Source organism: Sycon ciliatum, chromosome 1 (assembly GCF_964019385.1).
Source record: "Sycon ciliatum chromosome 1, ocSycCili1.1, whole genome shotgun sequence".
Taxonomy (NCBI): Eukaryota; Metazoa; Porifera; class Calcarea; order Leucosolenida; family Sycettidae; genus Sycon; species Sycon ciliatum.
In genome coordinates, this window is record NC_088643.1 from 13,501,678 (window position 1) to 13,526,115 (window position 24,438).

The window sequence follows — 24,438 nt, forward strand, 5'->3', positions numbered from 1 at the left end:
TTTGCCACACAGTGTACCGCACCAACATCAGCCAACAGCACCGCAGCAACTTTTGCTAACCCTGTAGCCCAACCATTAGTCTGTTTTACTTGTAAGTTACCCAGATTTACCCCGGGACAAGTTTACCATGACCTTGTCCATCTTTCGTCCCGGAAGGCGACTTCAGCCAACTATTTAGTCTCGATATTTAAAGGGGCACTCCGGCTTCATTTTCGACGCCGAGTTTTCGATGCCAAGACGAAGGTAGGTGAAAGAGAAGACCCCTCGAACAAGAACGAGTCTCCAGAAGCGATCGAGTCGAGCAGGAAGACGACTTTTGAATTTCGCCGAGTGAGCGCTGATGACGTAATGAGGGATTAGCTTGCCAGTGGAAATGCATCTGCGCACATACATTTCACATACTTTTTGGCCAATTTTCAATCGAAGAGGAGGTTGTTTTCTATGTTCTCTCAACGTCGTGAGCGATCCCGTCTTCTATACCCTTCCAGGTACCCTGAAGGTCCTCCAGAGGAGAATTTATCTCCAGCGAAGCGTTGTTGATCCGCTAAATTCGTCTCGAAACATATTCACCCAGTGCAGTGCTGATAAATGTAGAATGTTGAATCTGTGATAATTGTTGACGATGGAGAGAGAGGCTGATAGCCGCTGTCGCAGGGAAAGTGAAGCTGCTGGAAGTCACGACGGGGAGCCCGTTTGTATCACCTGAACAACCAGACTTCAAAGCAGCTTGACCAAATCGGAGGGTGCCTCGTTGCTTATCGTCAATATTACACCGACATGAATTACTACAAGTACACTGGTGAGTTTTTATCTTGTTTTGTTCGTATGCTAGTACCCTGGCCTGGAGTTCTCGTTAGCAAATTCCTATTCCCTGGCGTTTTCTAAACATTCCGTGTAGTACTGAATACGTGATCAAGTATTCCGACTTGGGTAGATGTGGAATTTGGACATGTATTTTTTAAAAAAATTCTATTTTCCCAATAGAGCGTTTGTAGTGAAATGGTTGCCCAAATACAACGAAATTGATTCTGCAGTTCTACAACTTGTACTGAAATCCAGTCAAAGTAAAAATGATTCTTCATGACAGTTGGGGTCAATGAAATCTGATCCAGGCATAACGAATAGTGACGCCTGCCACCCCGAGAACGAATGCCCATTTGGTGGGGGATACCAAAGTACTCGAAAGTGGTGCGTGTTTCAATGTGGCATGGAAGTTTTATAATAATATGATCTCTGGTCAATGCAGCATACGATAGCCATCATGAATTGCAGGCCTCGAATGCAACTCAGACCAGAATTGGCAGTTCCCTAAGTTTATAATTCCATGGCCCCAGCTGTGGTTATAGAAGTTTGTTTGCACATTATTCTTATAGTCGATAGGTTTATACTGATGGCCACAAACAACGGCAGTTCAAACTTCACTGACGTGTTCATGAGCTTAGAGATTTCCCTCCACTATTTCTGTTGTGCATACAGGTCTGTCCAATATGCATTGACGGTATTGGGTATGGTATCTGCTCTGAGAAGGGAATCGCTGGAGCCACAGTCCAATTATACAGGCTTTCAAGAAACAGAGAGGAGCCATCTTTCCAAGCTGATACCTGATGTGTACCGACGGAATTCTCACGAGATACCTTACGGACTACTTGTGGTGTGTACTTCATAGTACTCCTTCGACTACTATCTAGAATCAAGTCGACTGAAACAAGTTCGAACAACTCTGGCTTCAAACGAGCCGTCGATTAGACAAACAAAACATTCTCTCATATACTGGAGCACTCTGACAACTCACGACCTATTCCTAACGATTGCCACCGCTTATAAAATATGTAGAGTGCTGATTGGAATGTGCTCACAATCTCAACAATTCAGTGCTATAATTATTTGAACAATGTGTTAGAAATGATTCCACTTTTCCTTCCATAAATGTTGTATCCACAGTGCTCCAAAGTTTCTTTGCTCTCTAGCCGCCTGCGAATCCAACAGTGAAATTGTTAGTTCATATTTATAATGTGGGTATGTGGGAGGGGGTTGAACATATTTTTATATAAGGGACCTGCAACTGTAATACCACAGTACAGTAGCCGGCAAATATGTAGAAAACAGAAATGCATGTTCCCATCATTGTACATGGACGGGCGCAGCAGGCCGAAGCTATCAGCCAGAACAGGATTTACAATCACTTAGAGATACTGGAGCTATTCCAGTATTCTCCGTGAGCTGTCCCATTCCACAATGGTTCATGCCACCATTATTTCTGGTAGTATCCATGTGCATAGTTCCAAGACCATCTCGGATTCTTCAGCAATTTGTGCCACGGCAAAAGACAATGCTTGACTCGGTCACTGGGGCAGTCAAACTTCCCATCACAAATGAACTTCAATTTCCCATCTGTTTCAAGTATATGTACTGCCATGACTTGACCATGCTTCATCCACAGCTGGGCGAAAATTGTGGCATCGAATTCCATAGCGCACCTTCTTGTTGCCATGCAGGAGTATGTTGAGAGAAGTGAACATATTTTTACTAAAAAGCAACAGCCACTGAAGAGGATAGCAATAGCCTTGGGTGAATTTCCTGCAGGTACACGTTGTTGGTAGGTCTACTGGTCGGTCTCCATATCGTCAAGTTCAGAAATCACCTGTACTACACATCTTGTAGAAGGGATCCTGATCGAATAATTTTCTGGTCATAAAATTCACTAAACTTGAGGGCGAGACAAATAGTCAGTACTCCCCGATTCCGTCAAGGTGCTTTGAAGTCTGGATGCACATGTGATGCTAACAAGCTCCCCGTCGTGACTTCCAGCAGCTTCACTTTCCCTGCGACAGCGGCTATCAACCTCTCTCTCCATCGTCGACAATTATCACAGATTCAACATTCTACATTTATCAGCACTGCACTGGGTGAATATGTTTCGAGACGAATTTAGCGGATCAACAACGCTTCGCTGGAGATAAATTCTCCTCTGGAGGACCTTCAGGGTACCTGGAAGGGTATAGAAGACGGGATCGCTCACGACGTTGAGAGAACATAGAAAACAACCTCCTCTTCGATTGAAAATTGGCCAAAAAGTATGTGAAATGTATGTGCGCAGATGCATTTCCACTGGCAAGCTAATCCCTCATTACGTCATCAGCGCTCGCTCGGCGAAATTCAAAAAGTCGTCTTCCTGCTCGACTCGATCGCTTCTGGAGACTCGTTCTTGTTCGAGGGGTCTTCTCTTTCACCTACCTTCGTCTTGGCATCGAAAACTCGGCGTCGAAAATGAAGCCGGAGTGCCCCTTTAAGAGCATGCCGGACTTACTGTGCGAGTCGCTTTCATACCTATTCAACAAGAGTCTGTCAATGTCTTCCTTCCCATCAGCTTGGAAATCTGCTACTGTAAAACCCATGTATAAACGTAGAGGTAGTGCCCACCTACCTACCAACTATCGACCCATCTCCCTTCTTCACCCCATTAGCCGCATCTTTGAACATCGTATCGCCTTATGCCTAAGTAATTTTCTAGCCCAAAACAACATCTTATCTACATGCCAGTTCGCATACGTTCCCGAAAGATCTGCCACTGACCAACTACTTCTCCTAACTCATCAGATGGCACGCGTCGCAGATAAAAACATGAAGTTTGATTGTGTATTCTTGGACTTCACCAAGGCGTTTGATAAAATCCACCACGCTAGCCTGATCAGCAATCTGAGCGATTTCGTGGAACAGGAAGCAATTCCCTGGTTTGAGAGCTATCTATGCAACAGAAGCCTATCAGTACGCCTAGAGGACGCAGTATCTGAACTCTATGAGTTGTCCTGTGGAGTCCCTCAAGGGTCCCTTCTAGCACCCCTTCTCTTCCTTATATATATATCAACTCTCTCCCTAAAATTGTAAAGCATACTTCCCCCTATCTGTTTGCAGATGATGTCACCCTCCTCAACGTTCACACACGTACTGATTCCCTGGCTGGTAACTTAGCCAACGTCCAAGCCGATTTAGCGAGCTGCCAACAGTGGGCAAGAAACGTCCACGGAACGTCCTCTGCAGACAAGACAAGTATAATGTCCAATTACGACCTTCCTCCTGGACACTCTGTGCAGATGGACAATGTAGACTTAAACTTCAAGCAGGATTGTAAACATTTAGGAGTGCAGCTCAGCAGTAATCTTAAGTTCGATAATCATTTCAATACCATATCCAAGAAATTTCAGCAAAGAGTAAATCTATTGTGCTATATGGGTCGCTATCTACCTTACCCCAACATTGCCTTGCTCTACAAATCATATGTACGCCCCACAATAGAATATGCCACCCCAATCTGGAGCCTCACCCTAACTACTGCACAGCTAGCTATGTTTGATGTCCTGCAGGCTAAGGTGTGTAGACGGTTACTAAGATCAGCCAAGATAGAATTTGACAGATATGAATCAAAAGATAGTTTAAATAGTATGTGTAACTTAGAATCCCTCCATTTCAGACGTACCCTCATCGCTATTACAATTCTTTTCAAATACATCCACTTTCAACCTCATATCTTAAATCTTTTTGATATCAATATTTCTCGTAGTGAACGCAGACCGAACAAGCTTGTTTTCAACTCTCATGGGAAACTTTCATCTTCCATTTTCTTACATAAAATCCGCAAATTATGGAATTGCCTTCCACCCAAGATTACCGCTTTAGATTCTGTTTCAGAATTTCGGACACAATTTCGCGCTCATTATAAACGGCATATATTTGCCTGCACAAGTCGCTTCACTAGTATATAAATCAATGATCATTTTCACTGTTAGGAGATCCCCCCGATATAGGCTATGCCTTTGGGAAATCCCGAATATATAAATATTAAAAACGAGGGTTTACACTGAGTACTTTCTGGACACAACCATACCCCTGGCAACTGCATACTCAGCGAAAACTCATTCAAACTTCAGAAAAAAAAAACAGGAGTCACTCTTTCAGTACCTTTTGGACTCAAATCTCTAACGAGTCATCGTTTCAGCTGCAACCAAAACATTCGTAGAGTCTACTCAGTGATCGGCGCCAGGCGCGACCAGCCAAGCTTCGCTCGCCGGTATGGCCTTCGTAGATGATTGATTCCGTCTTGTAGACTGAAACTGGTCTTGAAAGTAGTTGTAGTGACAGTACAGACTGGCAGACAGTAGTTGTAGAGTTCGCGATCCTGCAACGGGCCAGTCCAAGGCGAGCAGTTGGCCGTTTTACTGGTTTGTTTAGTTCAGGTGGAGCGGGTGAAAGTTTCTGTTTGTTGTCTGTCATATTCAATGGCATAAGTACAGCTGCAGTGGTGTCTTCAACTTCATTGTCTGTCAACAAGTCACGGAAATCATTACAATGATGAACGCAATTATTATTTCAGTACTATCTCTTCAGAGCTCCATTTGTCTAGAAACTCGAGGCGCTTCCTCCTTTGCGGCAGCGAAGCTTGAGTATATCAGATGCGCAAGAAGACGTTGATCAGCCATTCGAGCGTCTTCTATCGAGTCCGGCTTTATTTTTGCGCACTCTCCACCGCTTGAGTCCGTTGCAGCGATTGCACAAGCAAGTATTAGTTCTCCGAGGCTCTAAATTTCCAAAAGTTTCGGGTCAGCAACCCCTCCCCCACGAGTAAATTGTACCTCAGATGGCTGACCGTACCACATTAAAATACCTTCCGACGCCCCTGGTTCTTCTCGAAGAAGGAAGCATGAGCAAGGAAAGTTTCCCAACCACACTAGCTGGATTCGGCCTCGAGTTCAGTCCCGACGGCGGACGGCTCCTGGATCGCGACGGCGAAGCGTTCGTCTTCGATGAGCGCCCTGGCGACAAAGCGTACAATCAGGCGCGCTACGAGGCGCTGGGAAGATGCGTAACGGAGCACATCTACTCGCTCATGGTGGCCCAGTGTGGCATGCAACGGGCAATTGTGCCCATCGATTCGGTCAGGGAGGGCGACCCAACGACCTGCCTGTTTCACACCCGTGATCTGCTCTCGAACGAGTTCAAACTGATGGTTCTGATCCAGGGCTCTGGGGCCGTGAGAGCAGGCCAGTGGGCACGGAGCCTCATCATCAACGACAGCTTGGAGTCCGGCAGTCAAATACCGTTCATCCAGCAAGCCCAGGAGCACAACTATGCAGTGATCGTCCTGAATCCGAATGATAACTACGGACTGGACCTTTCCGGCAAGCGGGTTCCCATCGAGGGAAGCGAGACACCCGAAGCGCACACCGAGTATGCGTTTGACCACTTTGTGAAGCGCTCGCCGGCCAGAGTCGTGAACATCGTGGGCCACAGCTATGGCGGGCACATCGTCAACGCGCTGGCGAAGAAGTCGGCCGTTTTCCGCGAGCGTGTGACGCAGATCGCACTGACCGACTCCACCGGATCGCTGCGCGGCTGTGACGAAGCGACCCAGAGTTGGCTGAGCGAGCGCACCGTCAACTGGGCATCATCGGCGGAGAGCATCGGCACAGCCATCAAAGAAGCCTCCGGAACGCAGGTGAGATCCGTGTCCGCTGGCGTAGCGGTTCACGAGCGAACCTCCTCAGCTGCCATGGACTCCATCTTTGCTCACTTTGCCGAAGAAGGAAGCATGAGCAAGGAAAGTTTCCCAACCACACTAGCTGGATTCGGCCTCGAGTTCAGTCCCGACGGCGGACGGCTCCTGGATCGCGACGGCGAAGCGTTCGTCTTCGATGAGCGCCCTGGCGACAAAGCGTACAATCAGGCGCGCTACGAGGCGCTGGGAAGATGCGTAACGGAGCACATCTACTCGCTCATGGTGGCCCAGTGTGGCATGCAACGGGCAATTGTGCCCATCGATTCGGTCAGGGAGGGCGACCCAACGACCTGCCTGTTTCACACCCGTGATCTGCTCTCGAACGAGTTCAAACTGATGGTTCTGATCCAGGGCTCTGGGGCCGTGAGAGCAGGCCAGTGGGCACGGAGCCTCATCATCAACGACAGCTTGGAGTCCGGCAGTCAAATACCGTTCATCCAGCAAGCCCAGGAGCACAACTATGCAGTGATCGTCCTGAATCCGAATGATAACTACGGACTGGACCTTTCCGGCAAGCGGGTTCCCATCGAGGGAAGCGAGACACCCGAAGCGCACACCGAGTATGCGTTTGACCACTTTGTGAAGCGCTCGCCGGCCAGAGTCGTGAACATCGTGGGCCACAGCTATGGCGGGCACATCGTCAACGCGCTGGCGCAGAAGTCGGCCGTTTTCCGCGAGCGCGTGACGCAGATCGCACTGACCGACTCTACCGGATCGCTGCGCGGCTGTGACGAAGCGACCCAGAGTTGGCTGAGCGAGCACACCGTCAACTGGGCATCATCGGAGGAGAGCATCGGCACAGCCATCCAAGAAGCCTCCGGCACGCAGGTGAGATCCGTGTCCGCTGGCGTAGCGGTTCACGAGCGAACCACCTCAGCTGCCATGGACTCCATCTTTGCTCACTTTGCCGATACCGGTAATCATACTAGTGAGTAGTACTGGTTCACCCTGCATGATCGATGGCCAGGTCAAGGAATGAATCCAGTGCATGTAACTCTGAGTCTGAGTTGATGAATTGATGATGCAGAAATCACCCGAGGACTGATAGTTATCTGCTACAATTTTTATTAGTACAATAGTCATGTAGCTTGTGCACATCTACTTGTGAAGTACTTGTCCTATAGATCATTCTCATCTAACTTTTATTCTTGCTCTCCATGCTCAGCCTTTTTATATGCACACATATTGTTTCTAGTGAAAACTTTCGAGATGTTGTTCAAGAGCCCGCTGAATTGACGTGTGTCCTTCTTCTCAGTATCATTGTTGATTTTGATTCTGGGAGCTTATTTTCTCTTGATGTTACTCGTACAGTAACCATGGTAACACCCTGGGACAGTGTCTGTAGGAGGATAGGAGGATAGCCATGGCATTAGTCATAATACACAGGGCCAGGGGTGGCATGTTGCACTTGATCCTGCACTCCGAACAGGCTCGGTACAGTTTGCAACGTGCCTTGAGACTTGCGCTATGCCCATGGATGTGGAGGGGCCAGGTTTCCGGACAACCTCAAAATACACATGCCTGAAACTCCTATACGGGGCCCTAGGGTTGAAATTTGTGGAATCCCTAATAATATAAGTAATTTTAGAGATCGCCGCTACCACGCTCCTACAGCTACAGAGCTAGAGGGGCTATGCTCCCACCGCCCCTACTGAGGATGGCCTAAACCTCAAACTTTGGAACCCCTGTATACCCGCCCACCTATGCAATTGGACTATTCAGCACTCTGAGTTTGGCTAGCCATGCAGATGATTCATCTTGGTAATGAGAGGAGTTACAACAGAGAGGTTCCAGGCTGTCCAATAGAGTGCTCAATACCGAAACAAAGGCAGAGCTAGTTCAAACAATAATAAGAGGATGAAAAAAGTGTTTTTACTCCGTTTTACTCTTATCTGTTTTTACTCTGTTTTCTGAGGATCGCTAAAATTAAAATAATAATACGCGGCTTAGTGCGTGAAACTCGGAGTAAAAACACGTTTTCATCCTCTTAATATTGTTCAATGTGAGGACGGTTATACAGTAGGTTTAGTCCTCTGCTCACAAAGTGCTCGATGCACAAAGGACAGAGCTTCCTTACAAACAAGCCACACACGGGAACAAAGTTTTGCTGCTGCAACTCCGAGTATTGCATGGCTTGATCTGTTCACTGATAATAATTATTATTATGATCTCCTTTCCTTGTACACACACTGGCATAGCTAACCGAATCCCCATGTTGCCTGATGATAGCCGATTGAGCATGAAACTCTCAGGGTTGCAACGGACCACCAGCCTTGGGTTGTGACTTGTAACCACTGGTGCAATGACTATGTGTGCCTTCGCAACATCCGAGCACTCCTGCTGTGACATCCCAATTACCTCAATGGTACACTAGTCTACCACTACTAGGGCATCCACTTGGTCTTGGCATTCTGTATCACGATTTGTGGTTTTCCCAAAAAAAAAGAGCTTTACCACTACTAACTACACAGTGTAAATATTTTTTTGTGTTTTTCTTTCTTTCTTTTTCTTGTGTTTTTCCTGTTCTTTTTGATGCTGCTGTCTTATGACACACATGACGCCCCTACGACCAGGATGGTTGTGGGTTACAGGGTTATACATACACACATACTACTACTACTAGGGCTTGGGCAGTTGTGTTCACTACAGTGGGTTGTTGGTGTTGGTGTTGGGGGCGGCTACAGGTCGAAATCACAAAACATTCTCAGAACAATAGGGGCGCGTTTGGTTGGTACGAACTAGAACAGGATTCACCAGAACAGCGCGTTTGTTTGGGACTGCACCTGTTCTGGGTCGGCCAGAACATGTTCTGCTTGCTCCGGCCTCCAGGCCGGAGCAGACCGAGCAGTTTCACTTTTTCACAGTGAAACCTGGCGGGAACATCGATTTTGGTCCCAAATGATCACGTGCATACGCTTTTGGGTTGGACTCGTTGTACCGTACAAAGTGACCATGGTGACCCATACACATTTTGAAGAATGCACCAAGTTTGGCACATTTTTCCACAAAAATGTGCTCTGTTTCTGGAGTACCGTTTGGTTGGCATGAGGCTGCTCCATGTGCACCAGCTGTTCGATCCTGTTCCAGATCGTACCAACCAAATGCACCCTAGGTCAGAAGACTTCAAGTTGAGTTTTAAATTGAAAATACAACTTGCGTCTCACTCGCACACGCTCAGCCAACTGACATTGTACGGGCCAAAGTGGGAAGAGAAATATTTACAAATAAAGTTAAAGGGCAGAAGGACCGCAATACAGAGCAGCACGGTTTCAATAATATTATTGAGGAGCAGGCATGTATTAAAGACAGCAGGCACGGGTTACATCGTCTTTAAAAGCGCATGTATGCAAAGGACACACACTAGACTAACTGATTTCGGTATTATAATATTACAACTTTACTACTTGGCAAGATGCTCAAACAGCTGTTAGGTTTAAGGGTGGTATCTGCTCTCTCTCCCCACAGTTACAACATAGTCTTAAAGCTGGAGCTGACAGGACAACAAGGGGAGATGTCCGGAGGATATCGGCATGCCCGATTCCACTTGTGGCATTCTTAGCCTAGATGCACCTCGCACCAGGCTCACATCTCACCATTCGGCACATACCAAGCATGACACAGTGGTCCCTCTACATGCCCTTTATGGTTGACGTACTCGATCGAGCATTCCCAGCACTGATAGTTCAGCCATAGGCATGCTTTAAAACTGTTTCCAATGCTTGACGTCCGGTGATTGCCGCGCAACGAGCTACTCTGCAGACGAGGCAGTAGCGGCAGCAGCATCGTCCGTCGGTCCCAGTGTGCTTGCTGCCAGGTCTTCTGTCACTTCTGCTGTGACATCAGCGGTGGCGCAGGCTGCTGCTGCTGCTGCTCCCTCCTGTGGCTCGGCATCTGCGGTCTTTTTCGACTTGTTTTTCGGAGGACCCTGCGGCTTCCGCTCCTAACCAACAATAGATAAATGTGAAGACCCCAATGCAGCATCACATAACTATTATGATGATAATACGATTGTCATGTAGTAGAGAAATGGTGGTTAAACACACACCTGGCGGAATGGCGCCATACATTGACCAGGCACCATGTGTAAACAGATGATGATGGTGAGAGAAGGAGACCCCTTTGCCAGAATTTTGCAGCTTAGAGAGCGCTGCGTGGGCAGGCGTGTATTTACTGCAATTTGCCAGGTGTGTTACAACCAGCATTGCTCTATAAACCAACAATACACGAGGCTAAGCCAACGAATACCGACCATGCCCAAGATGCGCTAACCATCCGAGCTATGGAACCAGAGCACTGCTCGCGACAAGCAATGCCCCAGGCTCGAGTCCTGGTGCAGCTGGCATCGTTTTGCTTTTCTGACAGTTTGCTTCCCCGATTGTTGCCTTGAATTTGAAGCATCTCCCATTCCCACTCCACTAATCCTAAGACCTTCATACATAATTATATTCAATAGTTGAGGGAACACATGTATCCTCTTTCCTTCTACAGTCGCACCTCGCATAACCGCACACATCCGTTTTCCATAAAAAATATCCGGATAGGCGAGGGAACCGGATAATCGAACACACATACCGTGTGTAAGCATGGCATATGCTGTAAATCGGTAACCGACGATTTTCTTCCGGATGGCGAGGGATCCGGATAAACGAGGACCGGATAAGCGAGGTCTGACTGTACCTCAACTATAATCTTGCCCCGGGCCGCGGGGATGCCTTTGAAAGGCATTGATTTCTCTAATTTCACTGCGGATACTCTAATTTCAGTGCGGATACTCTAATTTCACTGCGGATACTCTAATTTCACTGCGGATATTCTAATTTCACTGCGGATACTCTAATTTCACTGCGGATACTCTAATTTCACTGCGGATACTCTAATTTCACTGCGGATACTCTAATTTCACTGCGGATACTCTAATTTCACTGCGGATACTCTAATTTCACTGCGGATACTCTAATTTCACTGCGGATACTCTAATTTCACTGCGGATACTCTAATTTCACTGCGGATACTCTAATTTCACTGCGGATACTCTAATTTCACTGCGGATACTCTAATTTCACTGCGGATACTCTAATTTCACTGCGGATACTCTAATTTCACTGCGGATACTCTAATTTCACTGCGGATACTCTAATTTCACTGCGGATACTAGTAAACGTTCAAATAAAACAGACTGTAAAGGAAACAAAGAAGGTAGCTGCTCCCAACGTTGGAGCTTGCACTTCCTCTCAACCGACTGACACTTGACAGACTGGCGGCTGCCATCTGCAGCACACGAAAGCATTCTGAACCTTCCACTCAGCTAGCCTGCAAGAGAGCACCACTTCCTGCTCAACACAAAGTGTTTCGGGGATTGTAAGCGGCAGCCATCTTCTTCTACAACTACTGCGTGATTAATAAAAGCGTGTAACGAACCAAGCAATGTGAAGGTACTCAGATGTGCGCCCAGAGACTCAATATCCAAACAAGAAAAAGGCAGCTCTGTCCACTCCCCCCCCCCCCCTCAGCACTGGTAGTTTACAAGTGCTTGGTAACGTGTTTAATTTAAAGCCAGCTTCTGTAATAAGCCGGTGCTGACTGACCTTGGGCGGTGGAAGGCTGGGCTCAATCATCAGTGTAACCGGGCCGTCGTTTTGTATGCGCACCTGCATGTCGGCACCAAACACACCATCTGCAGACAAGCACACGTGTACACACACGTATGCATGCGCGCGCACGCGCGTGCACACACCCACCCACAGAGTTCAGGACACAGGCTAAATCCACTGCCCTTACATGTGTGCAGATGCCACGAAATACAAACAACGCTGTGCAGAAAGGCTTCTCTGCCAAGATAGCCCATTGAATAACAATTCTCTCGCACCTGCGTAAAGTATAACACAGAGTGACAATTACGATGACGACAACAGCACCACGATCCAGAAAAGGAGCAGCAGAAGCAGCAGCAAAACGACAAAGAAAATGTCTCCGTCCTCTGTAGTCCATTACTGGATTACTGGATGGTTTGAATGGATTTGAAACAGATACAGTGGTCCCTTTATAATCCACCAACATTTGTGCTACGGAAATTCTGCTGGATTAGGGAGGGTGCTGGATTAGGGAGGGTGCTGGATTAGGGAGGGTGCTGGATTAGGGAGGGTGCTGGATTAGGGAGGGTGCTGGATTGACAAAATCTGATTTACTGCGGCAATGTACATGAAAAGGACATTTTGGTTGCTCAAAATTATGCTGGTTTATAGAGGGTGCTGGTTTGTGAAGTGCTGGATTAAAGAGGGGCGACTGTACATGATATTTTGAAGTACAATCACCGGCAATGCAGATGCTGTGCAAGCAAACAGTGACAGAACCCCATCCCGACCCACGCACCTTTCACAAGTTCTGGCTTGTACGCTTTCCGCAGCTCGCTTACAAACTGTTCATAGAACACTTTGGACTTCTCGTGCGTGAGCGCGTTGTGAAAGTCAGGTTTATTCCCCTTCAGTATGCCATACAGTGTGAACTGTAGATGAAGGAGTACAAGGCACAAGAATGCTCAGGGGTTAATGCTCACCCTCAGCAACAGTACGACTCATACAATAAATACAATGTGATCAAGTAGTTTGCTCCACTGCTCAAAGAGTGCTGAACGCGCGCAGAGGGCAGAGATTTCCACACACACACACACACACACACACACACACACACACACACACACACACACACATACACACATACACACACACACACACACACACACACACACGAGAGAGAGAGAGAGAGAGAGAGAGAGAGAGAGAGAGAGAGAGAGAGAGAGAGAGAGAGAGAGAGAGAGAGAGAGAGAGAGAGAGAGAGAGAGAGAGAGAGAGAGAGAGAGAGAGAGAGAGAGAGAGAGAGAGAGAGAGAGAGAGAGAGAGAGAGAGAGAGAGAGCAAGCATAGCCCACGAGCATCATGGGACCATATGGCAAGAAGGAAACCTTGAACATTAAAGGGCTGCCTGCTAGTTTGCCAAAAATGATTCACAACTCACTCCTATTACTGTAAAAGCCGTTATTCTAACGAGGCGCATATATAACGATTTCCCAAAATTCACTAGTTTACGTGTACCAAAGGTAACGATTCTCACTCATTCTCAGCGCTCAATAGGACAGTATACGTATCGATTTCTGTATAACGATTTCTATTTTAACGACAGATTTCTCCTCGTTTACTCGTTAGAGTTAGCACTTTGTTATATATATGGCTTTTACAGTAACCAATATCAGTAGAAAAACCTTACACCAGCAGCCATTCTAATAGTGGCCAGGACTACATTACACATGTGGCTGGATAGGCTGCACGCGTGCTTGCTTCACAGTGGACACACGGGGCATTACAACGCCGCACAGAACCTCACCTGGCTGACGCAGAGAATCTCGAGGTTGAGATCCGATACGCTCTTACACCATCCGGCACCGCTCTTGTCTTCGAACAAGCGCAGATTAAGCAGCTTCCGAACCCTGTCACAGTGTGAATTGAGCAGGATAGCAAAAAGGTACACTCCAAAACCAAAGACGCTGCAGGAATTTCTAGGCACATGGATCAAGATTGTATTGGCTAGGGTTTATTCAGAAAAACCATCAAGTGAATCGTGCCACCTTTAATATTGGGAACCTGCCCAACATGAACTGAACACCAATGCTACGATATCATGGCTAGTGGTTCCGTAACCAGCAGGTTTGGCGGAGGCAGTTTTTGATTGGTTTGGCGATACCATAGTCTTTCATACATCGTGTTTGCTATGGCGAATACTAGTAGTACACAAGACCTCGTCAGCAGTGAAGAGGCGTTGGTAGTCAAAGAGTTGGTCCGGTCATGACCTGAGCAACCGCACCGGGTCCGCCGCCCCCGGACCATGCATTGCACGTGCCAGGCAACTTCACGCCAACTCACATCCACTCACGGTCCTGACGATGATCCACCTGCGTAATGCCAATCAGAACGCAGATCCCGCGTTCAATCGAGCTCACGACAACGCCATCAACTGCACACCAAGACACAGGCAGACAGGCACACAGACAGGCAGGGAGAAGAAAACACTGCCATCATTACGTAATTTGCCTGCAGCACGCCCTGCGCCCATGCACTCAAACCTGTGATCTCTCGCGATCACACAAGCAGTCCCGTTTTGCTTGATCCGTTCGGAGCAAGGCGCCATCCCTAGGTTGTGAGTGCTTGAACTCACAACTTTGAACCACAGGGAAAGGACGGCTTTTGATATATTGCACTTCACGGATGATGCTATATGATGCTATGATGAACTTAGTATTTGGTATGAAGGCACTGCGCCATGCGGCTTGCCCATAATAGAAGAGATCACAGTTCCATACTCTTGGCCATGAGCTCCTGGTACTAGTATCAGTTATCGTGCTGTCATTCCATAAAAGAAGCATAATTTACACCATCTCTTGACTGTTTCATCGGCCCATTATTCAGGATTGGGGTATGTATATGTACGCAGATTGAGTACCGTAAAGTCGCGGATAAAAGCCGGGTTTGCATACAAGCACATCGCAGATAGAAGCCTGAAAATCAAACGGGTCAAATGCACATACAGTCAACTTCGCTAATAACGACTGCGGATATAACGACAATTCGCGAATAACGACCGAATTTCCATGCCCAGAGCAAAGTCCCATCTAACTGTATACATTCAACTTCGGATATAACGACTATCTGAATAACGACAATTCGCGTATAGCGACATGCTTTTAGTGCCCCGAGATCATATTCACTGCTTGAATAACGACTTTCTGGGCTTTTGACAGCTATTTCAAGTACCTGTCAGTCAAGTACATGTACATGTACCTGTCATGAACCAGAACCTATGGTGATGGATATTATTATTAATATAAAGGCACACATGCAAGAAAATGCAGCCAAGAGGGGGGGGGGGGGCTTTTCTTCCTTTTTTATGTTGGCTTCAAAATTGTTGGATTTACCAGCACACCTATACATGTATGTTTACAATGTACAGTAGTTGTACATGATTGTACAGTAATCATCATGCATGTACATGTACATGTCTCTGGCCCTGTAGATGGCTCAAAAAGGCATATTATTTTTCAATTGATTTCCCTGAATTTCTAGTTCCTTTCAACTGCAATATGAAAATAAAGTACACATTGACATAGAGCAAGAAAAGAGCTTGATTTTGATATGCATGTCATACTATACAAAATATGGGTTCACATACATTCAAATGGGACTTCGGTTATAAGGACACTTCGCGAATAAGGACACTTCGCGAATAAGGACACTTTTCTGATGCCCCGCCGAATGTCGTTATTGGCGAAGTTGACTGTAAGCCTGTCGCGCATAGAAGCCTGGCTTCTATGCAAGCGCGGATCGGGTGGGTCAAGAGTGCATGCGCTATGTACGGTGCATAGTAAAAGAGCCGCCAGACCGGTAGTCAGTGGTAGATCTACGCATGTCGCGCGTAGAAGCCTGGCATACAAGTCTGGCAAAAGTATCAGTGGTGCATATAAGCATGGTTTGCATACAAGCCTGGTTTGCATTAAAGCCTGATGCAGAAAGCGGCTTATGTGCTTATAAGCCCGGCTTTTATCCGCGACTTTACGGTATGTATTATGTATGTAGCGCTGCAGGGCCTTCTTTTTCTTCTATCAACATTTCCCTCACAAATGTGACATGTTCAATGATTGTAATGTTCATTCAATTGATGCTGTTTGGTTCTAAACACGACGGTCGCAATCGCCATCAGGGAAAATACGTTAACAAACGTACCTTCCACACTAGCCGACATCACACGCTGAATAAGGCCACGCATTGTTCCAATAATACCCAGCACCACTGGTGTATAAATAAAACTACACAATGATTGTGTACACAACTAACTTGCGAATGCAACTAAATTTCCGGCTTCTGTGCAGAGAGAAGCCAGCCACCTGTATGCTATGGATAATCAGGCACCGTTCCGAGTCTAGAGCGCGTACGGACAAGGCCTGAGCTCTATTGATCGACAACACCCAGCAGAAAAGGTATGAGGAAGAACTCAATGCAAGTAACAGTTCGGCACCCGATCAACAAAAACTTCGATTCAATCAAGATTTTCTACACATTCAAACATAGTGGGCGTCGTCATCCTTTACATCGACCGGTTCGGAAACACTTGCCGACTTCGGCGCGTTTTGTCTGTTTCTTCGACAGAGCAATCTGTCTGATTCCGAGTTTGCTTATTCTTAATTAACTCGCTAAACTTTCAAGTGACACGTGACTTGTACATATATAAATATAGGCAAAACGGCTATTTTTTGCGGGAAAAGCTTATGGTTGGTTCCACCGCGGCTCAACGGCGCTGCTATATCCTCAGTTGTGGCGAATTCGCGAAATGCATGCCGCAGTATCAGTGACACACCATCAGCGGCTAAACACACGACGGGCCGGTCGACGGCCCCAAGCAGGCCGTGACTAGCCACAGCACCAACACCACCGGGCAACAATCACTACCCGGCAGTCACCAGGCACACCACCGCTGACTGTCGCCATGGTCACCACCACTAACAGCAGCCCGAGCAGCAACTTCAGCAGCTGCTACCGACTCCATCACTGTGACATCAACTCAAGCATGGCCGGGACTGTCCAGTATCACACGAAATATAAACCAGATAGCGTATGACCCCCCCCCCCCCCCCCCCCCTCAACGGAAAACATCACGATCGCCAAGATGTTTCACCTCGTGGAGCTCTAGACACCGTGCCACAAATCGTACTGTCTGTGCTTTCATCTTCATGTACTCCGCTGTTGATAACCGGTCAGCCGCGAGAGGGAAATTGCCAAAGAAGTGCACTGATACAGAGACGGGAGTAAAGACCGTTATCTGCCGGCCAGGTCTATACATCAGATCATACTGGGAATGCTGGCTGGTTGCTCATAATCAAGAGGAGTATAAAAGCCTGGGTATATACATGTACATTGTATTTGTGCTAGGACTTGAAGAACAGCAATGCCATAACAGAATATCAAGTTTAAATACCACGAGGGTGCTGCATGAGCGTGACAAAGCAATTGAAACCAGATGATCAACTGTCAAATCCAGTGCTCAAGACTTCGACTGTGCAGTCTGGATCATGTACCTATCCGTATCAGCAAGAGTACATAATTATGGACTCTTGGTGTCAGCCAATACCAGCATACTGATGAATACTAGCACTCAAAGCCCGTTCAATCATTCGTGGAGCTCTGATAATACTACTCAGCGCAGGGATCAGTCTGGCCGCAGCTTAGTACGGATCACACGTCGCCAGGTCGGTTTGCTCGTAGCGAAGTTGGTCGCCGCTACCATAGCGACTCCGCCGCCACAGGAACTCCACGCCTGCCGGAACTTCGCGATCGGCAGCATTACGATGGTAGATGCAGACCTCTGGACCCCGGCCGACCAGCTGCCTGATATTTTCAGATACGAACTGTTCAGAAACACACATACCGGCACAGGTGTACATTAATTTCAAAGTGCCCCTGTGGCTTATAATCAGAACATGCAATCCCATACAGCAAAGTGCAGGTGTGCTCGGATTGGCGAAATCCTACCCCGAAAAGTGTATATCACTTGGTACCCCAGACCTGCACGCAGCTCTTGACGTCATACATGGAAGTGGAGCAAATGTCGTTTGTCGAACACATGCCAAAAACACAGCAATGTAACGGAAACTTGCAATACGCTTTCCAGCGTTGCACGATGGGTTGGATCTCGCCTAGCACAGCTGAACAGACTGGAATGCGCCCAGGACAGTGTCTGTACTACAGGGCCGGAGGCAGGTTCCGCGGAGTGGTGCGGCTGAAGGGCCATCTTTAATTAAAGGGGAAGTTAAGGCAAAAATTAAAATTTCACCAGTTGTAGTCTTCGGGGTGCTGAGTCGAATGGTCGTGGTCCGAGAAAGCTGAGACGCTCCCTTCCTACTTGAATCCCAATCGAACTCGCGCACTTCCACCGAAACTGGGTGACTGCGCCCTACTAGATGGGGATTTGTATGCAAAATGTCACTAAAAGCGCCATTTCGTTCTTATAAAAGCACGGATGACCGCGATTGGCCCATATGTTGTAGTCTTTTGGACGCTGAGTCGATTGGTCTTGGTCCAAAAGGGCTGCGATGCAGCGTTCCTCCTTTATTCCCAATCGAACATGGTTGAACAAGCGGTCACGTGCTCCTGCGTACGCCAGTCACCTGGTCACCGTGCCTGCAGGGTACAACTTACTAGCCTGTTTGACCTTTTTTGGGTGCAGTCCTGTCACTCGAGTTGAACTCGAGTTGAACCTTGGTGTGAAAGTTGTCGCCTGCTGGCGTGGTGACCAGGTGATTTGGGCACCCAGGACCACGTGACCGCTTCTTCAACCATGTTCGATTGGGAATAAAGGAGGAACGCTGCATCGCAGCCTTTTCGGACCAAAACCAGTCGACTCAGCGTCCAAAAGACTACAACATATGGGCCAATCGCGGTCATCTGTGCTTTTATAAGAATGAAATGGCGCTTTTAGTGACATTTTGCATACAAATCCCCATCTCGTAGGGCGCAGTCACCCAGTTTCGGTGGAAGTGCGCGAGTTCGATTGGGATTCAAGTAGGAAGGGAGTGTCTCAGCTTCCTCGGACCACGACCATTCGACTCAGCACCCCGAAGACTACAACTGGTGAAATTTTAATTTTTGCCTTAACTTCCCCTTTAAGGGGGGTTTGGGGGTGTCCCCCAGAAAATATTTGGAATTTAGACGGCAAATCCTGCACTCTGGGCGACTCCCTGTACAAAATCAGACATCGAAACTTTTTCTCCCCGGTTTTGGACGTTCCATGTGGACCGACTTTTTGGGTAGGTTTTTTTTTTTTTTTTTTTTTTTTGGTACGGCCATGGCCGTACCGGTCGTACCAGTGGCGCCGGCCCTGTACTACACAGGCGTATGCCTTATCAGGAGTGCGCACTAACATACAGGTGTCGGTTACACTGTACAACAAATCACATGATGCGAGCCACGGCTGACCTTGATATCATCCCAGTTGCGCATTCCCATGCGAACCAACGCCGTCGTGTCCACCAGAGCTAGTCTCCGGCCAGTGACAAGGTTATCCACAAAACATGGCTGCAGAGTGGAGTAAATAAAAACGAAGCAAGCACAGCCCATGGTCACCTTGCAATACGCGTAGTGCACAGAATGCTCCTACAGTGTGTGCATGATACTAGCGGTGCAGTGCATACTCCCTCCTCATACAATCTGACCCCCCCCCCCCCTCACCTCCTTCCACACAGGCATTATCAGCTGAATAGCGTTAGCACTTCACCCATGCATTCTTGACTTGCTTCTCACAGTACCGGCAAAGCCAAGAATTATGCTTCTGCTGCCTCTAAACATAGAACAGTGGGTGGTAGCGTTTCACAATGTCCATCAACTTGGCACTGCACTCTCATCGTATAGCCTGAAGAGCCAAAAATAATATGATCAGATAAGAACCCAACCCACCATGACGGAAATAGGATCTGCAGGCAAAATTTAGCTCAGGGCAAATTGACTTTTGCCATTTTCCTGCTACCCCCCCCCCCCCCTCGTACTGACACGACTGCATAATATATAGGCAGCATCGGAGCGATTGAAAAACAAATAGCGTAATATGACTATTGGAATAGAAGGACTCACAGCATACTGGGGAAGTTTCAGCTCAGTCGACATCCATTCACCGACTTCCTCTGCGCTCCAGCTTACAAACGGTGGCTCCACGTACGTGTACGTCTTCTTGCCCTTCAGGCGGGCCATGAAGTCGGCACTGGCTCGCCGCTGTGTGTTGCCGCCGCCGCTACTGTCAATGTCATCGGCTGCTGTCAGTGCAAACTCAATCTCGCCTTCCTCCACCGCTCTCCTTCTTCCTGCCATGTTGGAAAAGAGAGGATTTAAATTTTTATATTTTTGTACAATGCACTCAGACCAAACTGGTCCTTGGGTGTTCTTGAATAGCCAAGGTCAACTGGACTGTTTTAAGGACATTTTCTGGCACCTGTAAATCTCTTCAGAGTGGTGATGCATTCTTACCACACCAGTCTATTATCTGAAAATCAAAGATGATTATAAATAGGGAGTTTCGGCACGGTGTCACAGTCAGGGAAGGTTTTAAGCATCACAGCGTACAAACGCACTACTAGTCCAAAACCTACACTATGGCCAAGTCAAAGCAGCGTTTGAGGTTGAATTACCGAACTTTCAATCTCCCAGGCCCAGCTTCTTCTGCCATCAGCACTCAACAGGAAGTAACAAAATGCCGGTATTCTACTACTCTCTGGCTCTGAATGGACTGTGACGCCACAACGGCGTGTCCGGAAAAGGTATTGGCACGTCGATGGCAAACCAGCCTAAAGCGATGTCATCTAACGATATCGCAACTTCGACACATCAGCCTAAAGTGATGTAATCAAACGTATTGCAATGGCAAACCAGCCTAAAGCGACATCTCCAAGTGGCATTGCAATGGCAAACCTGACTAAGATCAGGAAAAATGGCATCCACTGGAAAGATGCCCAGAGAGCTTGTCCCAAAGTGCATGAGTGTGGATGCAAAGAAGAGGAGGTCTCCGTTTACATCTGGATAGTCGGATCCATAATATGTCTTAGGGCACCTCAACTCGAACTTTCCAGGTTAGGTCTCCTCAGCAGAGCTCAGAGTTACTGGACAAACCAACCGCAATGCCGTCTTGTAGTGAACAACCGAGCATGTTTATACCGGCTCAAAGCATCAAAGTCAGAGTGCTCTAACTGCCATAAACACAGCCTATTCGGCACGAGGGCAGGTAGCTTTGACACTAACCAGAACTAAGAGTGCACAGCCAAGCCAGGGAGAGAGAGGGTGATACCCAGGTAAAATTTCATGCTCAGTAAAACTTGTGACTAACGACCACTCCTTGGGCCCAGAGAAAGCGGTTTTTAGTGGCAGGTGGTCCTTAGTCACAGGTTTGCGCCGCACAGCTGTATATGAATGTGAGACCGTCCGTGCCTGGCAAAGTGGTCTGTAGTAGCAGGCTGGTCGCTAGTCACGGTGGTCTTTAGATACAGGTTTTACTGTAGTAGCAGGCTGGTCGCTAGTCACGGTGGTCTTTAGTTACAGGTTTTACTGTAGTAGCAGGCTGGTCGCTAGTCACGGTGGTCTTTAGTTACAGGTTTTACTGTAGTAGCAGGCTGGTCGCTAGTCACGGTGGTCTTTAGTTACAGGTTTTACTGTAGTAGCAGGCTGGTCGCTAGTCACGGTGGTCTTTAGTTACAGGTTTTACTGTAGTAGCAGGCTGGTCGCTAGTCACGGTGGTCTTTAGTTACAGGTTTTACTGTAGTAGCAGGCTGGTCGCTAGTCACGGTGGTCTTTAGTTACAGGTTTTACTGTAGTAGCAGGCTGGTCGCTAGTCACGGTGGTCTTTAGTTACAGGTTTTACTGTAGTAGCAGGCTGGTCGCTAGTCACGGTGGTCTTTAGTTACAGGTTTTACTGTAGTAGCAGGCTGGTCGCTAGTCACGGTGGTCTTTAGATACAGGTTTTACTGTAGTAGCAGGCTGGTCGCTAGTCACGGTGGTCTTTAGTTACAGGTTTTACTGTAGTAGCAGGCTGGTCGCTAGTCACGGTGGTCTTTAGTTACAGGTTTTACTGTAGTAGCAGGCTGGTCGCTAGTCACGGTGGTCTTTAGTTACAGGTTTTACTGTAGTAGCAGGCTGGTCGCTAGTCACGGTGGTCTTTAGTTACAGGTTTTACTGTAGTAGCAGGCTGGTCGCTAGTCACGGTGGTCTTTAGTTACAGGTTTTACTGTAGTAGCAGGCTGGTCGCTAGTCACGGTGGTCTGTAGTAGCAGGTGTTACTATACATGTATGTGTACTGAGCCAGGGAGTCGTTGTACACCTAGGGAGACGACACGAACAGCTGGACTGTGCAGTGACGTGGGCATCGCTCCTGGGCTGCCTGTTCCAGTTGCCATTGAGTCACTCAGGGCCGGTCTATACACGCTCGCGCATGACCTCGCTTGCCTGACTGCGCTCAGTTGAGGTAATATTGTATTACTTCACCAAAATGTACAGGTGTGTTATGCCTTCTCACCGGGTTACAGTCAGGCCTCGCTTAACCACACACATCCGTTTTCCAGAAAAATATCCGGATAGGCGAGGGAACCGGATAATCGAACACACATACTGTATGTATCCATGACATGTGCTGCAAATTGGTAACCAGCGATTTTCTTCCAGATGCCGAGGGATCCGGATAAACGAGGACCGGATAAACGAGGACCGGATAAACGAGGACCGGATAAACGAGGACCGGATAAACGAGGTCTGACTGTAGTAGGTCAAGATGCGAGTTTCACTGGCCACCGATCATGTAGAACTTCCAAATCAGGGGTCGAAACGCCGTATCGTTCCAGGTACATGTGCTATGATCCCATGTTCTCGCTATATGCTACGAGTCGTCCCTGCTGTGAACCAGCATGACTTATCCATGGGTGCTCGCAAACTAAATAACTTTTCTTGTTTTCAAAATGCAGTACCGGTAACTTAAGTACAAAGGTGACCCTGGAGAGTCATGTGGCGCCGGTTTGTGAATGAATAATTATTTACTGGCAAACGTAGCGTGATTATTGTGTAAAATACAGCACAAATTATTGACATGAGTTGACAGACTAGACAGGCATGATGAGTTCAGTGTCCTTACCGGCACCGTACACTTGCTCGTGGTGGCATGCATAGCATCTTCTCGCTCGGTCCTGCTCGCTAGTACTACTAGTAGTAGTAGTACCGGCCTTGCTGCTGGCCTCGCTACCGTCTACGGCACCCATGGTGCGCATCTGCTGTCGCGGATCAGCACCGCCTGGAAACGCTGCCTCTTCCATTCCCTCTGACTCGGAGTCTCATCCAGGGGTTTGCTGAGATTGAGATTAATTATTTTCACGATCAGTGGCAGCGAAAACACACTTTGAAAGAACCCTGGTGCGATCGCCTCTAAGCATAGTTTGTGGAAACTATGGTCACCTGTAGACCTGCCTCTAAGCAAGCGCTGTGTTAGTGACTGTTACGGAGCGAGGCTGGCTAGTAGATGCAGAGACAGGTGCAGGGCCAGCCGCAGGGGCAGTCACCGCAGAGTTTGCAAACTATTAGAGAAGTAACAACAACTGAGTGGCCGACGTGGACGTCGATTACTTGTAAGGGCCAAGGCCAGGCATGCAGTAGCTGAGTTAGTGAGTAGGTCGATGACTCGGTAGTTGTGTCTCTCATTCGTTCTACTTCTACTTCTAGGGTCCAACTGCAGTCATCTGGTCATGATCCACTGGAGACTAGTCATTGACCATGTTTAGTTGACACCGTCTTGTTAGCAGGACTGGTATGGTGTAGATTCTACCATGGTGTAGGTCTACCGGTAGGTCCATCGCATCGGCATCGATCGCTCGACTCGATCGATCTATCATGATCTATCGTCGAGCACAGTGCTACAGGTGACCATGGTGACAGGACTCGAGTCTCGAGTGCATGCATGCAGGCTGCAGCGCGCGTCAAGCACGCACAGACAAAGCCAGTTCGTCGTCATAGTGACTGCATCTTTTTGGCATCACGCCATCACGGCATCAGCGACCATCGACAAAAAATCAAGGATGCCGTAGACTAGATTTATGACTATGGCGATTACCGGTATACAAAGTCATGTAGATGACTTGTAATACTAGTAATCAGGTAATAGACTTTAGTAATACTAATAGATCTACCACATACATCTCGCACGAGCCAGTCTCCGTTCTAAATCTAAGCCAATAAGGCAAGGCCACATCTTTCGGGTCACTTCACTCATCCGTACCACTACCAGGCCTGCAGCCTGCATGCAGGGTCGGTCGGTCGGGATTTATTTTTATTT

At 47.7% G+C, this 24,438-nt stretch overlaps 3 protein-coding genes and 1 long non-coding RNA gene across 4 annotated transcripts; 2 read left to right on the top strand and 2 right to left on the bottom strand.

Annotated features, from left to right (window-relative positions):
• The first annotated feature begins 238 nt into the window (after positions 1-238).
• Positions 239-2,004, top strand: LOC135814245 (uncharacterized). The gene is made up of 2 exons (XR_010553165.1): positions 239-799; positions 1,477-2,004. It is a non-coding gene; the product is annotated as an uncharacterized LOC135814245 (long non-coding RNA).
• Positions 2,005-5,372: 3,368 nt separating this feature from the next.
• Positions 5,373-7,873, top strand: LOC135814252 (cotranscriptional regulator ARB2A-like). Its single transcript, XM_065327349.1, has one exon. It carries the CDS (start codon positions 5,633-5,635, stop codon positions 7,484-7,486), a length of 1,854 nt encoding a protein of 617 aa, XP_065183421.1. The 5' UTR covers positions 5,373-5,632; the 3' UTR covers positions 7,487-7,873.
• Positions 7,874-9,747: 1,874 nt separating this feature from the next.
• Positions 9,748-16,648, bottom strand: LOC135814259 (D-aminoacyl-tRNA deacylase-like). The gene is made up of 6 exons (XM_065327361.1): positions 16,317-16,648; positions 14,463-14,553; positions 13,927-14,029; positions 12,920-13,052; positions 12,136-12,224; positions 9,748-10,490 (listed from the first exon to the last, which is right to left on the bottom strand). Exons 1-6 carry the CDS (start codon positions 16,357-16,359, stop codon positions 10,299-10,301), a joined length of 651 nt encoding a protein of 216 aa, XP_065183433.1. The 5' UTR covers positions 16,360-16,648; the 3' UTR covers positions 9,748-10,298.
• A 650-nt stretch (positions 16,649-17,298) lies between these two features.
• LOC135814269 (uncharacterized) lies at positions 17,299-23,831 on the bottom strand. Its single transcript, XM_065327372.1, has 4 exons — positions 23,248-23,831; positions 20,214-20,440; positions 19,563-19,661; positions 17,299-17,995 (listed from the first exon to the last, which is right to left on the bottom strand). Exons 1-4 carry the CDS (start codon positions 23,423-23,425, stop codon positions 17,813-17,815), a joined length of 687 nt encoding a protein of 228 aa, XP_065183444.1. The 5' UTR covers positions 23,426-23,831; the 3' UTR covers positions 17,299-17,812.
• Between the last annotated feature and the right edge of the window lie 607 nt (positions 23,832-24,438).

Excerpts from the sequence above, each read along its gene's own strand:
- LOC135814252 (XM_065327349.1), top strand. The coding sequence starts at position 5,633 with ATGGCTGACCGTACCACATTAAAATACCTTCCGACGCCCCTGGTTCTT.
- LOC135814259 (XM_065327361.1), bottom strand. The coding sequence starts at position 16,359 with ATGCGTGGCCTTATTCAGCGTGTGATGTCGGCTAGTGTGGAAG. Across the intron at positions 14,554-16,316 it reads GATGTCGGCTAGTGTGGAAG|TTGATGGCGTTGTCGTGAGC; the intron begins GTACGTTTGTTA and ends CTTGGTGTGCAG. Across the intron at positions 14,030-14,462 it reads CGTCAGGACCGTGAGTGGAT|GGTTCGGAAGCTGCTTAATC; the intron begins GTGAGTTGGCGT and ends ACACTGTGACAG.
- LOC135814269 (XM_065327372.1), bottom strand. The coding sequence starts at position 23,425 with ATGGAAGAGGCAGCGTTTCCAGGCGGTGCTGATCCGCGACAGCAGATG. Across the intron at positions 20,441-23,247 it reads CGAGCAAGTGTACGGTGCCG|GAAGAAGGAGAGCGGTGGAG; the intron begins GTAAGGACACTG and ends CCAACATGGCAG. Across the intron at positions 17,996-19,562 it reads GCAACTGGGATGATATCAAG|TTCGTATCTGAAAATATCAG; the intron begins GTCAGCCGTGGC and ends GTTTCTGAACAG.